The 17,248-nt window shown below is 36.9% G+C and overlaps 1 protein-coding gene across 5 annotated transcripts in view; it reads left to right on the top strand.

Moving 5' to 3' along the window:
• Positions 1 to 17,248, top strand: part of akap13a (A-kinase anchoring protein 13a) — an 86,312-nt gene that overhangs the window by 4,972 nt on the left and 64,092 nt on the right. For all 5 annotated transcript variants that reach the window (XM_039658909.2, XM_039658910.2, XM_039658908.2 and 2 more), the window contains exons 2-4: positions 7,507 to 7,550; positions 10,584 to 10,740; positions 16,576 to 16,863. In XM_039658909.2, the coding sequence (XP_039514843.2) occupies positions 7,518 to 7,550; positions 10,584 to 10,740; positions 16,576 to 16,863 (478 nt within the window). In that variant the 5' untranslated portion in view covers positions 7,507 to 7,517. The remainder of the gene's footprint in view (positions 1 to 7,506; positions 7,551 to 10,583; positions 10,741 to 16,575; positions 16,864 to 17,248) is intronic.

The raw sequence follows: 17,248 nt of genomic DNA, 5'->3' as shown, positions 1-17,248 counted from the left end.
AGGTTTGTTGTTGACATGATATTGACAAATCTTTGAAAATAGAACATATTTCTTTCAATGTGTAAAAAGACTGATCTTGCCAAGTCTTTTCTAAAACAGGATGCTCTGCCTTGCCCAACAGTACTGTCATGATCAAGTGTCAGGAAGGGACACCAGTATCATGTCACTATTGAGTGTTGCTGTGTTTGAACATTGTCACACCACAACAAAAACAGTGGTATTTACCTGATGTTGTGCAGTTTTCAAAATTGTACGATCACATAATTGGCAAGGGACCGCACCGCATTGAATTTAGTCATATGGTGTATGTTTTAGTGCGCCCTTAATTCTAAGTAATGCCTAAAACCCACAAAGTTATATCCTACCCTAAGCCTTTTTGTTTGGTTATTCATGCTCTGGGTGATTCGAATGGCCAATATTTCATATCATAACATCATGTATGGAATATCATAACACTTTACAAATGCATAGTGATGCACTGAAATTTCAGCAACTAAAAATAGTCATCTGAAATGGCACAAAAAAAAAAGAGTCATTACGGTAATTAGGACATGGCGTAAACACTAAATTTTGTTCAACAAATGTTAAGAGAACTTTACCACAACTGCTTTATTTTATCTACAGCATACTGAGTTCAATTACACAATTAAATTTAATCAATACATAAATATTTTTTTGTTTATTTTTTGTTTGTTTTTTGGCTAAAAGAAAAAGAAATTTTGGTTTCAGGCTTTCGTTATAAAAAAAGTTAATCAGCTTCATCACTACAAATACAGTACTTTACCGTATAACATCACTTAGCTGTTACAAATTCACTGTTAACCATGGCTTCTTGGGGATTATTGCTTTATTAATAGCCAGTGGCCGTGCTCGAAATGATAATGTCAAATTATGGGGAATAAATCTGCAATGTGTATTACGTGGTATAAATTGTATAGCAGAACCTCTATTTGTTTGCATTCAATTATTAGCATTTAGCATTATTTTTCTAGTTGTCTACAATAGGGATGGGCAACGATTAATCACATCCAAAATAAAAGTTTGTGTTTACATGATATATGTGTGTGTGTGTATAATTATTTTGTATATATAAATACACACACATGCATGTATATATTTAAGAAATATTTGCATGTATATACTTTATATATTTATACATAATTAATATTATGTATAAATATAAATATTTGATATATTAAGAACACATTTTTCTTAAATATCAACGCATTCTCACCCCAAGGCATCACCTTTGACCATGCTTCAATATTTGACGTTTTAGGCGCCCTTTAGCGTCACTTACATGACGCGATCCTACGGCGTCATCTAACTGACGCTAAAGGAAAGCGTCTGTTAGAGGACGCGGTTAGGTTTAGGTGTGGGGTGGGGGTAGGGTACACGCGATCCTAGGGCGTCATCTAAATGACGCTAAAGGGCGCCTAAAGCGTCAGATATTGAAGCATGTCCAAATGCTTCCCAAGGCGTCAGTTAGGTGACGCCTTGGGAGTGAGAATGGGCTGTAAATATATACATGCATGTGTTAGTATTTATATATACAAAATAATTATACACACCACACACACATATATCATGTAAACACAAACTTTTATTTTGGATGCGATTAATCACGATTAATCGTTGCCCATCTCCATCTAGCAACTGAGAACCACTGTTATATCATATCAAAATCCACTAGTGTTTATAATCATTTATAGGCCTATTCATCCAACAATCAAGAATTCTACCCGTCTCATACATGTATAGCGTGGCCTGTTGTATGAAAAGTGTGCGCATAATTTCTCTGCTTTGTTTAAAAAAAGACAGGCTTATTAAATATGTAAAACAAAAATAAGCTTTAGTTTGTGTCAGCTGCTACTTCAGTCATATTTCAGACTTAACTTAACTGCTAATTTCATCTTCACACCTGAGGCACTAATGCAGCCCTGATTATTTCTACACCAAGGCCAGTTTCTGAACATGTAATTTCCTGTTTTAATCATTGACTGTGCTTTTTTTGATCACTCAGAGGGTTATGCAAAAATCAAAGGCCACATCTTCCTGTGGTCTCTTGACACATGATAGTTATCTCATAATTCAGATAAGCTGCCCCAATTATTAGGTTGGATCCAATTAAATTTGTCATTTTGCAGTCGCTTGTAATTTCGAAATGGCCTTAAAGACATTAATTGCAGGGTCCTAATTGATCATCACGCGATCAAGTCCCTCGCTGGATGGTGAAACGTGCTGATAGGCTTTTCTCAGTAATTATGCCATTTTGCAGTACACTACGACTACTATTCAAAAGTTTAGGCTTGATAATTATTTGAAATGTTTTTGAAAGGATCATCTTATTTGAAACAGGAATCTTTTGTAATGTAAATGTCTTCACTGTCAATTTTGAGCAATTGAATGTATCCATGCTAAATGAAATATATCTTTTAAAAGTATTTAACCACAAAATTCTACCATCAGATGCATACGCATGTGCATGAGCCTAGTGGTTGCTCATGGATTGATTCGAGTCTATAGGTACATTCTTTCAGTTATCAATACAGATCTTTTACCCTGTTTACTCTTGGTATTAACATTGGCCATTGGTGATCCACTCGCAAGTGTTTAGTCAGCAGAGATGGATTGCACCAGCTAGTAGGATCTCAAATGCGTACTGACCACTTGTGATGTGATTTGGATGAGCGAGTCTCTAATTTTAGGATTGAATATTGTGCATCCTTTATACGTGCTTTTCCAGATTTTCAAATTAAATATATATATTTTTCCTAAAGCAAATTTTAACCCTTTTGCAGGATGCAAGATGGGCACTTTGACCTATTTTATGTGTATTTGATCATTTAAAGGAGTAGTTCACTTTAAAAAAAAAAAAAAACTTTTGCTGATTATTTACTCACCCCCATGTCATCCAAGATGTCTACGTCTTTCTTTCTTCAGTTGAAAAAAAATGAAGGTTTTTGATGAAAACATTCCAGGATTTCCAGCATTCCAGGCTATAGTTAGTTTATAGTCTAACTAGGGTTGGGTATCGAGAATCGAGTATCGATTGGAACCGAGACTAACTTTTAATTTTTCCCGGAATCGTTCAAAAGTTAAAATTTCGATTCCTAGTTTCGATATTCACAGTCCGCCGAGCAGAAGAAGAAACCGCTGAACAACACCAACGAAGAAGCGTCTACCTGAAGTGTTTGCATAACCACGCGAGTCGAACATGAGTACCTTACGTCGGCGATCCAAAGTGTGGCTTCACTTTTCTAAAAATAACGAAATCTCGGCAAAATGCAAAATTTGTGACAAAAGGAGTATTTTTACAGAAGGAGTATTTCCTTCAGAAAGGATTATTTCCTTCAGAAAGGCCGTTGGTTAGCAAGGTTAGCTAAAGTTTTTTGACCCTGCCTCTGAAAAGAATCGGAATCGAGAATCGTTAGGAACCGGAATCGAAACAAGGAATCGGAATCGGAATCAGAATCGTTCAAATTCAAACGATACCCAACCCTAAGTCTAACTTTCGCTTTTTACTCCTGGCGATTATATTTAGGCTTCAAACTCATAAATGTTGTTCAGTTTTGGGAATTAGCTTGATAAAAAAACATGTAAGAATCATACTTCTCATCAAAAAAATCCTCTTCTCCAAAAAGTTCCCAAAAAGGGAACCAGGGTGATTCTAACTTCTGAGTTGGCCTACAGAAATACGCCATCACTGCATGGCTCTATTTATTAATAATGATCCCCTCATCCTAGGAGTGGGTGGTATAAAAAAAAATCTCCCAGTATCACTGTTTTATATCACATAATGGTTATTTAATTATTTTTCCTTTTACTTGAAACTATTTCTGTTTATTAAGTACAATTAAACACCACTTTTTGTTGTGTCTTACATCAACCCTCGATTTTGGGAAAGGTCCCCCTAAATGTTTGCATGTTTCTCGTTGCTCTCTAAATAAAATAACATTAATCAGTCTTTTTGCCCAGCTCCCAGTTTGTGCACACATGCCCTTGCTGTTGGGTAAAGGTTGCTGTTTGACAGGTCTCCAAGTCTACTTACTTCCTTTCGCCTTTATAAAGTCAGTACTATTGCTATTGTTCATTACTATATAAAAGCAGGTGTCAGAAAAAGGGGTTTCGAGATCATTTCAGCTGGGAGGAAATCTATATTTAATCTTTGTGCTTGTCACACATGTTCAGCAAAGTGTTTCAGGGCCTATGAGTGATGAAACTGCTTCCCCTTTTAAATTGTTACTGGCATTGCTCTTTGTGCTTTTGTGCACTTTATGCAATAGAACATTATGAAAGGACACCAGAAGAGCCACACCTCAAGGTGGGAAGTCCAGTTTCTCCTTTGATGTTCTTATGGGTGTAGATGAACTCTATGTATTGCCAAGTATTTGAGGTATAAGCTTGTAAATGTATATATATCAGCTTACAGCACAGGTGTATTGTAGTGAAATGTTAGCCAACTTAAAGGCAGTTTCGCTGCCTTAATGCATTGAGGTTCAACCGGGTGTTTCGGTCTCATTCCATGGAGAACAATATATCTTCTGGCAATACATTGAAGGCTATATCTTCTGTGAAAGTCTCAGGACCAAAAATGTTTGTCCAATCATTGCATTTGGTCCGAATGTAATAATAGGATCATACCTTGCTTGTGCAGACGACATATCAGTGTGTTCATCTGCGTTTTCCATGAGGCTATGCAGTGTTGTAGACAGACACCGGGCCTGTCCAAATACCCACACTTGCAGTCTTGGACACTTGAGAGTTTGTGTGCATACATTTCCCAGGTCAATGCCCTTAATGCACACTAAACCCGCAAAGGCTGGATCCCAAATGGCACACTTCAAGTGGACTCGCGGTCTCGCGACCTTAAATTGCGCGTGCTCGTCAAGTGTACAAGTCCGTAAGGGTGTCCCATTCGGCATTTCAGCACTCAGAAGTGTGCCCTCTGTGCGGACTTCGGCAAACTCCCACTTTCGCACGCTCCACTTGAGTTACCAAGAAATCATTGCGAACGCCCAATCAGATAAATGAGGGGAGGAGTTTCGTGGCTGTTTGACTTTCGGTGGCATGATGTCATCAAGCCTGTCCCAAAATACACTCCAGTGCCCCTTAGGTCTGCACTTCCTGACATCACCAAGTGTGAACTTGAAGGAGGTCCACTTGGCCATTTGGGATCCAGCCTCTATCGGAGCGGTATTTGAGACTAAGCATATCCCATCATGCATCATGTTCAGGAACTTGTGTCCCCCGAAATCGCGAGATGTTGAGAGAAACATTTCACTGCAAGTTAAGTGTTGGACAACATTTGCAACTGCTTTTTATCTTTTAATTAGAAGCACCACAATTACTAAATAGTGGCATCTGTTACTACTACTGAACAGACATTTTGAAGTTTATTTTAAAATGTAAAGTATTGGAAATCAAAACAAAGGTCTGTAAACACTTGCATATTCACAATTAAGTGTGTCCCACAGGTAATCAAAAGTTGCTGTCTTCACACCCACTTGAAAACTTAGGTTAAATACAGGCTAGACACGTGGTCAGGAACAAAGACTAAGTAAGTTTGGGAATTTGGACAGACCTACTGTCTCATTTCGCACTTTGTAAGTTGTATTTGTCACCCGCATGCGTTAATTGAGGCTGCCTCATTTCAGTAAAGTAACCATCACATTCCAGAGTCATAAAATGGTTACTTTTCTAAAAATTAGATATCTTTGATGAAGTATACAGCCGACTAATAGCTTTTCTAAATGAGACAGACCTTTACAGTTCCTCCTGAACCAAAATAACGGAATTACGAGATGGCAACCTGTGACGTTCTTAGCTATTCACAGACTCGGATGTGTTATGTCAACTTTATCATTGTCGAAATTAATCTGCAGCAGTCAGGTGGTACAAGTCCGAGCTCTGTAAGGTGTTTACATTCATTATTATTGTAATGTTATGTACTTTGAGACATGAGGTAATTTAATGCCGTTTCTCATGACGGTTTGCGTACTCTGCTCTGGCTGTGCGTGTTCATATTTTTTGGAGACGCTCTGGGAGGGTGGGATCTTATGCTTTCAAAGCTAGCTTGCTATTGCTAGCCCCGCACAATTCCCTACCATAGCTTTAAACTGCTTACCGTAATTTTTGTCTCATGTTTTTAGGATAAACCTCACTAAATTTGGTTAGTTTTATGCTTACAACAAGACTGTACCGCAATTTGTCAATGCAGTACGACAATGAAACTTACACCTAACCCCAATTTTGCTCCTCAAGTAAATGTTTTTTGATATATTTTCTATCTGAAAACAGGTATACGGAAAAATCAAGTGATTTGCTGAATGAGATGTTAAAGGTAAAAAGTGTGTGTGCAGTGACTCTATTCTTACTTTTGGTTGTGTGAAGAGAGAAGGTCGAGCAAACTGAGTGCTGGAGAAGAGGATTAGGATGGGTATTATTAGAGTCTGTTTATCCTTTCAACCTGATCCTCCTTACATCTAACAGCAGCGCTGCTTTTATTTACCGGTGTGCACTGAAAAAGCATAGAATGGATGGCCAATGGATTGCTTGTCAGCTTGTGGGTTTATTGGTTTCACCCCAAAAAACTAAACAAAAAAGATAGTTAGCGTGAAGACAATTAAGCCTATTTTTAGGACCGTAAAGATTTATTTATTTAATTTTATTGTGGCAATATATTAATGAAAATTAAGCACATTTCCATACCAACTCATGATATTTATATCATATTTGTGTGTGCTGTGTATAATTATTTTGTATATAAATACATATAAATGTATATATAAATACACACACATGCATGCATATATTTAAGAAAGTGTGTTATTCATATATAAAATATTTATATTTATATAATATAGATTATGTATTTATATATATATATATATACAGAATTTAAGCGCAAATAATTCTTAAATATATACATGCATGCATAGGTATTTATATATACAAAATAATTATATACAACACACACAAATATATTATGTAAACACAGACTTTTATTTTGGATGCGATTAATCGCAATTAATTTTTGCACAGCCCTAATATATATATATATATATATATATATATATATATATATATATAGTTGTTGTTGTTGAGTGAATTATGACCAGATCATTGTCTTGACATATTTTGTGAGATTCACCCATGAACTTGGTCTTCCCGTAAACATTCAAACGCATCACTTTCCTGCTGATTGCAGGCCTGAGAATTAGCAGTCTTGGACTCACTGAGTCTGAAGGTGTGACTCACACTCATGAATATTTTTTCGGCCTTAAGTGCTATTTAACAAACAGCTGTTATGCTCTCAGTAGAGGTGCTAATTTAATTTTTTTTTCCCACATATGCTGAGGCGTATTTTCATGCACAAACATTTCAAGCCATAAACCTCCTTTTATTATTGGTCCGAAAGAAGAATCAGTATTGTGGTTGATCTGATAATCTACTGTTCGTTTGCATTGACCTCATACTGTATTTTTTTTGTGTGTATCTTTTCAGTGTCCAGAGTCATGAAACTTAGTCCTTGTCAAGCCCCATTATATGTAAGTATCCACCATGCTTATTTTTCCATTCATCTTTATTTGCTCAGTCAAATCAAGTGGTCAAACGTTTCTGGCTAGCGCATGTTCACACAGCAGAAGAATACCATTGTCAGTCCTGTATTGTTACGTTCACACTTCACACACAGTATACAGTTATTTACGGGAGTGACAACCGCATTCTGTAACTGAACTTACACCCGTAAATTTTCAGAACTTACAACCGCATTCCCGGAAAACCCACTCTATATGAACGGGAGCGGATTAACCAATGAACTCGCGTTTCGATTGGACTCTTGACTCATGAAAAGTGTTGATAATGCACAACCAGAAATTCAAAATTACATTTACATTTATGCTTTTGGCAGACACATTTTTATCCAAAGGGACTTACATTGCATTTCAAGGTACACATTTACATTTTATCAGTTTCCCTGGGAATCGAACCCATAACCTTGGCGTAGTATGAATATGTTAGCCTTAAGGTTATGAATAAGCTGGTGTGTTCCAAAACAATGACACAATTCGCATTTAGGAGATATAAGCATTCAAAACTTAGTGTCTCACTTCCTCTCATCACTTCAGCTTCTCATCATCACAATATCTGTTCTGTCCAATCAAATGCTCTCTAGAATCTTAAGCGCCCTGCCCCCATTCTATAAATACCACTTGGCCAAATCGACCGTTGACGCGTAAAGGAGCAACATGGGTTGGAGATGTGTGTTCGGTTACTCAAACGCTCAAGTTTTATTCCGTTTTCCAACTGTATGTTGGTTAAGAATGAAATGGCTAGAATTTATCTCTACTATTGAATCCAACGTATCATCAGCGCTCGGATTCGCTTCCAAGTACGACTTCTAGTCTCTGAGGTAAACGCTATTGGTTTTTTGAAAGGGGGGAGGGGCCATTCAGTATGTCCCACTTTAGCTTCCTGTTTCAGTGGAATTTACGTCAACGCATCATACAAAGCTGCACGTTCCAAGGCATCTCAGTGGGCCTTTAAGTCCTTACTCTGATAATTAGAAACAAAATCATTATTAGTGCACATCTAAACGTCAATTGTGAAATAAAATAATCAGAAACACATTCCAGCTTCGCCAGTCCCTGTCCTTTCAGACGTCTTCAACACAGATCTTGAATAGTCAATACAGTTGTCGTTCAGGAGACTGGTGGTGACCCCAGTGTGAATTCTTCCCTGTGAATATGACTGTCAGCACCTTACAAGAACAGAAAATGAGTAGAGCAATGGGATGGATGTGTGACTGATATTGTGTTACTATCACAAGAAGCCCATCTCACGTAGGAGTACAGTCAACAAAGAGAAGGGATTTTCCCTCCTGTGCTGTGAAATCTGATGAGGGTTCAAAGACACTTATCTTTGTGTTAACGTCTGTAATTAACTGCTGAAACGATATTAGATTATCCACAAGACTGAGATAAATGGACACAATGGTGATAGTGATGCCAAGGATGGATTAGGCTGGTTTTGAGTACAGAAGTATGTGTGACACCCCTTATTGTGTCTTTATTCCCATAGACATCTTTCCTCTCCTGAAATAATTTCTGAAGTCAGTATGCGACTCAGATTTCTCCAATTCTACCCGATTGTCAATCACACCATACTGTAGTACTGCCTCCATCGAAACTCGAATATATCCTTTCTGTCGCTTTAACGCATTATGGGCAAGAATGGTTAATGGTTCTTTGTAGGACTTTAAGTTCAGCATTATCACTTCATCGGGTTCTTGAGTCGGTTATATTATGTTTTTTTTAATAGATTTATGTTTGATTCTTATTATTGATTCTTAAGATTGGCACATTGACTTCAAATTCTTCACATTCTTCAAAACACAATTGTATTAGTTTTTCATGGTTAAAGTTAGGTTTTTTTTTTCTTTCTTCAAAGTTGCCATGCAATTCAAATGGGACTCTTATTTTTTATCGTTAAGGTCATATACTCTATATTCAAAAGTTTGGGGTCGTAAGATTTGATATTGTTTTTGAAAGAAGTCTCATATGCTCATCTAGGCTCCATTCATTTGGTCAAAATAATATGGTAAAAACAGGAATATTTTTAAATATTATAATAAAATGTAATTTATTTCTGTGATGCCAAGACTTAATTTTCAGCTTTATTACTTGCATCAGAAATCATTATGATTTGCTGATTTGATGCACAAGAAACATTTACTGTTATTATCAATGTTAAAAGCACTTGTGCTTAATATTTTGTAGACATGGTCATGCATTTTCTTTTTCTTTGGAAAATAGAAAGTTCAGAAGAATATTAAATGTTTTTACGGTCACCTTTGTTCAATAAAATGTGTAATTGCTGAATAGACATTAGCATTTTTTCTTTATTCAATGTGATATTTTCATATACAATTGTCATATTTATATATGAAATACATTTTTATTCTAATAGGAAATAAAATCCCAGTTTAAATTCATGAAATGTGATAAAATCCCAGTTTAAATTCATCATGTCCTTTGTAGTGGTGGCTCCATTGGCTGCAGTGCAGAACAGTGAGCATATTGTACGAATTTTAATTGTAGATGCATTTTTTCAGTGTATTAATCTGTGAAAGTGTTGGGAGAAGACAAGCTTCTCACCTAGAACCCTAGGCGTGCGCTGTTAAATTCAAATTGCTATCTGTGTTAATCTGTGCAGACCAGCACGTGTGTGATATCCTGTTGCGACCACAACTTCAGTTATTTCTCATTGCGTTTGACTTTGAGTTCTTGCGTTAACAATTGTCGAATGCTTCCATTTAAAAGAAAGAATTGCAAATTCCATTTAAAAGGAAATTTCACACTCATACAGTGCTTGCGTCTAAAAAATCATGTACATTTTTTTTTTTATCATCAAGTTGGCTGAAAATGCACATTATTAACTGGTTCATTCAAGTGACTTCTAATGTGATGGATTGGATCAGTTTGGCATTGAGCCTTTTGGACAATAATACATGAAGTTATTCATAAGCACGTAAACTTGTATTTTATCTAAGGTTCTGTTTTTGTTTTTGTTTGTGGCAGGGCAAGTGTGTGCTAACAGTTCAGCTTTGCGATGAGGCACTCCGTGAAGGAGAACAGGGGGAGGTGCAGTTCTTCCTGTGGTTCACTGGCTCCTCTCAGCGACATCTAACCAGCACACTGAAGCTCAACCATGGCACCATTCAGGCTGTGTGTCCAGGTGAGCTCATTATTGGGTCCTTAGATCTGTGATGTCATAGTTAGCTGCATCCCAATTGCAACCTTTGACCTTTTGTTGGCTGACTAAGTTTGTAAATCCCTGCCTTAGAATTATTTACTATAAAATTGTGATGTGGTGCTCTAGTGGTAACTAGCATTATTAATATAACATACAAAGATAAGCACTGCATAAGCAAAATTATTATTATGAATGCACCTATATTGATATGACGATTAGATAGCCAATCTCCAATAAACGGTCAGTATTGTGAGTATACAGTATTGTGAATATATTAATAATGCTAGTTACCACTAGAGCACCAAAAAGAGGCTACCTAAAGGATTATTCGGAACACCTGTTTAATTTCTCATTAATGCATTTATCTAATCAACCAATCACATGGCAGTTGCTTCAATGCATTTAGGGGTGTGGTCCTGTTCAAGATAATCTCCTGAACTCCAAACTGAAAGTCCGAATTAGTGTTGTCAAAAAACTCGGTACTTCGGTACCAAGTCGGTACTAAAAAAAAAAAATGTTACGGTACCAGCTTTTCTAGGTACCGAGTACCAGGTTAATCCAGTTCTGTTCTAGACGCGATGTCTGAAACGTGCACAGTTGCGTCCTCTTCATAACGCTGATATGGCTCTCTCTCTGAATCCACTTGTTGAAACGAAAGGAGGAAAGAGCCACATATGGAAATATTTTGGATTAGGCTAATGTCACGTTGCCATAAGAGGCCGATTACATGCAAATTCGCAATTTCAAATATAGGCGTGATTCAAGCGCGCTCCTAATAAAAACTCGTTGGCGTTGCATAGCAACGACAGACGCCGCGTGAGAGCAAGCGCTTTGGAAAGAATAAGCACGCGCAAAAATATAATTAAAAAACACGCGCGACATGTGAACGGCCTCTAAAGTGCTTTCGGGGTAGTTTTACGAGTACATGAGCACAGTAGTATCTACCCGACACCAGAGTACTATGGTATTAGTATTATCATTTAATGTCAATGCCAGTTCTAGGCGTATTCTTGCCTTTATAACTCAGCAGGTTTAAAAAGCCTTTTTAAAATTAAATATGAATGCAGTTTTAGATTAATAAAAGGACAGTCAAGTCAAATAAAACATGTTTTATGGTAATGCTACAAAGATACCATTCATAAACATTACTTAGTTATCAACACATTGAGTGAACAATATATTTTTACAACATTAATTAATGTTTGAAAATGTTATTTATTACAAACACCTGATTGTTCATGTTTGTTCACTTAATTCATTGTGCATTAAATAAATAATGGATTAAAACTTTACAAACAACTTTAAAAATGTGTTAGTGTATACTATTGTTTATTTTAGGTCATTTTATCTAATCTTTTTCTAAAGTGTTTATAATACGAATGTACAGTTTCCATACTTGTAACCGTGATAAACACTTAAATATATGTAAATTTAAACTAAGCTTTGGTACCGAAATTGGTACCGAGAACCGTGAATTTCAACTGGTATCGGTACCGAATACTGAAATTTTGGTACCGTGACAACACTAGTCCGAATAGGAAAGAAAGGCGATTTAAGCCATTTTGAGCGTGGCATGGTTGTTGGTGCCAAACGGGCCGGTCTGAGTCTTTCACAATCTGCTCAGTTACTGGGATTTTCACCCACAACCATTTCTAGGGTTTACAAAGAATGGTGTGAAAAGGGAAAAACATCCAGTATTTGGCAGTCCTGTGGGTGAAAATGTCTTGTTGATGCTAGAGGTCAGAGGAGAATGGGCCGACTGATTCAAGCTGATAGAAGAGCAACTTTGACTGAAATAACCACTCGTTACAACCGAGGTATGCAGCAAAGCATTTGTGAAACCACAACACACACAACCTTGAGGCGGATGGGCTACAACAGCAGAAGACCCCACCGGGTACCACTCATCTCCACTACAAATAGGAAAAAGAGGCTACAATTTGCAAGAGTTCACCAAAATTGGACAGTTGAAGACTGGAAAAATGTTGCCTGGTCTGATGAGTCTCGATTTCTGTTGAGACATTCAGATGGTAGAGTCAGAATTTGGCGTAAACAGAATGAGAACATGGATCCATCATGCCTTGTTACCACTGTGCAGGCTGGTGGTGGTGGTGTAATGGTGTGGGGGATGTTTTCTTGGCACACTTTAGGCCCCTTAGCGCCAATTGGGCATCGTTTAAATGCCACGGCCTACCTGAGCATTGTTTTTGACCATGTCCATTGTCCATCCCTTTATGGCCACCACGTACCCATCCTCTGATGGCTACTTCATGGCTACAATCATTTCAAATTGGTTTCTTGAACATGACAATGAGTTGACTGTACTAAAATGGCCCCCACAGTGACCAGATCTCAACCCAATCGAGCATCTTTGGGATGTGGTGGAACGGGAGCTTCGTGCCCTAGATGTTCATCCCACAAATCTCCATCAACTGCAAGATGCTATCCTATCAAAATGGGTCAACATTTCTAAAGAAAGCTTTCAGCACCTTGAATCAATGCCACATAGAATTAAGCACCCACAACCTTGTATGCGTCAGGGGGAAAAGTGGTCTTTCGCCTTCAGCTTGAAGGCCCCCTTATGCCTTCAACCTGAAGGCGAAAGGGGGTCAAAGACAGTATTAGTATGGTGTTCCTAATAATCCTTTAGGTGAGTGTATGGATATACATCTTTTAAAAGGTTAAATTGTTAAGAGTATGTTTACACAACAACGATGTACTAAAACAGCAACGTTTTTCCTTTGCATTTTCCGAATATAGACAAAAATGTTGTCGAAACGATCCCCTTTCACACGGATCCACAGATCCGACTAAAAACACAGTATTATTCATGTCAGGCCAGTAGTTGGCGATGTCGCTTTGTAAAGAAACACTAAGCGCCTATAATACATGTTCATGACATCAATGTTTTCACAAATTCGTGTTTTTGTAGTTTACACAAAGAAGATAACATTATCGTTTTCAAAAATTTGCACTTGCAAATGAACCATCAAAACGTTTAAAAAGATTCCCATTTTTAGTTGAAAATGGTGTCATGTAAATGGCCTCATAATTTGCAGCTATTATTTTGAGTGCTAGGTGATGAGCTAAATCTTGAAATGATAAAATCGGTGATACCGACCGATTTTTAAAAAAAACATCAGTCAATAATAAATATGGTGCTGATATATTAAGCGTCTGTGCTTACTCTGGCTGCGTGGTCAAAGTTTTAAAAACACTTTACATGAAAATCAGGCTACAAACTGGGACACGATACATTAATGTAGCATTGCAAAATGATACTCACCAAATTTCGGGTCGATTACAGAAATTAAGTTTCAAATTAACTTATTGACAGATATTAAAGTTGAGGAATGTGTTTGTTCTGGATGTCACTGTGAGTTCTAGTGATGAATGTTTAACTCTCTATGGTGTTCTGACTGTGTATTTTGGGACTTTTTGCCATTTTTTGTTTGCTCAGTTGGGGGAAGATGGATTGGGTGAACATGCTGCCCTCTGTCCTTTTTTTAAAGAAATCACTATTTGCTGAGAGACATGAGCACCTCTCTGTACTTTTCTCATGTACATGTAGATAATCTGTTTTTTGAACTGTAGTTAACCATCAATATACTCATATTATGTGAATTACTCAGTGCTCAATGCGGAAAGCTTTTGTCTGCACGAGGTGGCAGCACTTGGTCCTGTCAACAAAACATGTTTACTTGCTTCCTATTAAGGGATTGAGTCAAACTGAAAATGGTGTAGTTCAGCCCCATATAAAGACTTCAGTGGAGAAAATTAATCTTTTGTGCACCTGTAGCATAAATTTAGGCATTCCTATTAGCCTGTTATCTCATTATAGTTTGCATTTTTTTACTGATATGTTTTTAATTGTCTTTTTGGGCTGTTTGGGAGCTGTAACAAACCCTCTCACTATAGAGATGCTCACTCGGCTTGAATGAACGGAGCTGAGCGCATCAATGCTGAGGGTTGTGTTTCAGTGTCAGGTGTAATGCCTCAGCAGTCAGTGAAGGGATGATCCGCTGATGGAGGGACATTACTGGGAGAAACCGTTTGCCTGTTTGGCACGTGTGAATCCAGTTTTAGTGTTTATGTTTGGCTTGTTTTCAATATGAGATCAAAATGGACCATTTACTTACCTATAGTTATACTTTGATGAAAGGTTTTGATCCACTTCAAATGTTGACTACTGTACTAGATCTTAATTAGCACAGTTTATCGGTCGACAATATTCCTAAAAAAACCCCTTTGAATAGGGCTGTGAAACGATTAATCACATCCAAAATAAAAGTTTGTGTTTACATAATATACTGTATATGTGTGTTGTGTGTATAATTATTTTGTATATATAAATACACACATATGCATGTATATATTTAATAAAAATGTGTTATTAATATATCAAATATTTATATTTATGTATAATATAAATTGTGTATAAATATATATAAAGGATATACATGCAAATATTTCTTAAATATATACATGCATGTTTGTGTATTTATATATACAAAATAATTATACACACTACACACACATATATAATGTAAACACAAACTTTTATTTTGGATGCGATTAATCGCGATTAATCGTTTCACAGCCCTATTGTCATCAAAATTTAAAGTGCCCCTATTTTGCTTATGTTCCTAATTTTGTTTCGGAGGTCTTCTACACTGTAAAAAATATTTTCAAGATTTGTTATCACAACATATTTTCTTTTGTCAAATCAACTTTATGATAATTTATTTAGTTGAGATAACTTATTATTTTGAGTTTCTGATGATTATATTAATCTCCTTCATTGTATTAACTCACTTTTTCCAGTTCATTCAACTTAAAATTTTAAGGCAACCCAGGTTACTTACTTTAAGTTAAACCAACAATATTTTTTTACAGTGTAGTTATCACAACATTTTTTCTTTTGTCCAATCAACTTAAATAATTTATTTAGTTCAGATAACATATAATTTTGAGTTTCTGATAATTAAATCATTCTCCTTCATTGTATTAACTCACTTTTTCCACTTCAATGAACTTAAAATTTTAAGGCAACCAGGTTACTTACTTTTTAAAAAAAATTTTTACAGTGTATAATAGATTTACACGCATCCAAGGTCAAGGTCAGTTTATTCAGGTAGTTGCAACCTGAACGACATTGCAAAGTCATGTGCATTACAAACAACAGTCATTTTGCATATTGTTTTTTACTTTATTTTAAGCATGATATGAATTATTTTATGTTAGTGTGAATGTTATTTTAGGAACTATTCAGAGATTGGTATACACATAACAGAAGTCCAGACCACTAGGAGGATGTTTGGAATTCTTGGAAATGTTGTTGCACATAAATATGGGGTTTGTCTCTTTTCCCAGGTGGATGACCATGTGCCACTTTGTGTGGTGAGACCTGGCTGTCATTTTTATATGTACCACAGGCTTCAGCCACAGTAATTATTCTCTTAGGATGAGCTGTCACTGCAGTAAAGACTTAATGTTTTTATAACCGCCAGGAATGAGAGATTGCATTTACTAGTTGGACAAATGACTGTAATTTAACAGTAAATTGTGCAAACAAACCAGATATGAGTTGTATGCCTGTACTGACAGTTGTACCCAACCTGAAAATCTTGTCTTATTTATTTTATTTTATGCACATGTCAGCTAAATGACTCAAATGTCTGATAATGACACAATTTTTGCTGTGTTTTTTTATTTTTATTTCCCCCCTCCATATCCTTTTGACCTTTCACATTATTAGTTATTTGTCTTGAATGTGTTTGACTGCTGACGTGATGTGATCTTTGCCTCTCTGTGCAGCTCATAACTGCTGTGAGTCAGTGCTGGTCACCCTGTGCTCAGCGGGACGGGACGGTTACGTTCATACTCTGGCCACCGAGCACCTGCTCTTCATGCAGGACCTTGCCTTCGACATGGCCCAGTTCCTGGTGAGTGCGGTGGGGCAGACGGACATACTGGAAGAGGCTCTGCTACTGGATGAGCATCAGATCCCACTGCAGGAGTGCGAAAAGCTGGACCAGGGTCTGTCCCTGGCCCTCAGACATCTCACGCTGCCCCCTGGCTGGAGCCTGCTGGGGAACAACACACGTGAGTGCAGCTTAACGGAGTTCAAATAAGCTTGTAGGTTCAATCCATGCTGTATTTTTGTCTGATACACAATGAGCAAAGACGAAAAGTTAGTAGTAAGGCAAGTAGTCATTAAAGGAGTAGTTCACTTTAAAAAAAAAAAAAAAACTTTTGCTGATAATTTACTCACCCACATGTCATCCAAGATGTCCACGTCTTTCTTTCTTCAGTCGATAAGAAATTAAGGTTTTTGATGAAAACATTGCAGGATTTTCTCCATATAATGGACTTCAATGGGAACCAAACGGTTCAAGGTCCAAATGAGAGTTTCAGTGCAGCTTCAAAGGGCTTTAAATGACACCAGATGATGAATAAGGGTCTTTTCTAGGACCCTTCGAGTCATGAC

Source organism: Pimephales promelas, chromosome 1 (genome assembly GCF_988280905.1).
Source record: "Pimephales promelas chromosome 1, fPimPro1.hap1.1, whole genome shotgun sequence".
Classification (NCBI taxonomy): Eukaryota; Metazoa; Chordata; class Actinopteri; order Cypriniformes; family Leuciscidae; genus Pimephales; species Pimephales promelas.
The sequence above is the reverse complement of the archived record's forward strand: the minus strand, read 5'-3'. Positions and strand labels throughout refer to the sequence as shown.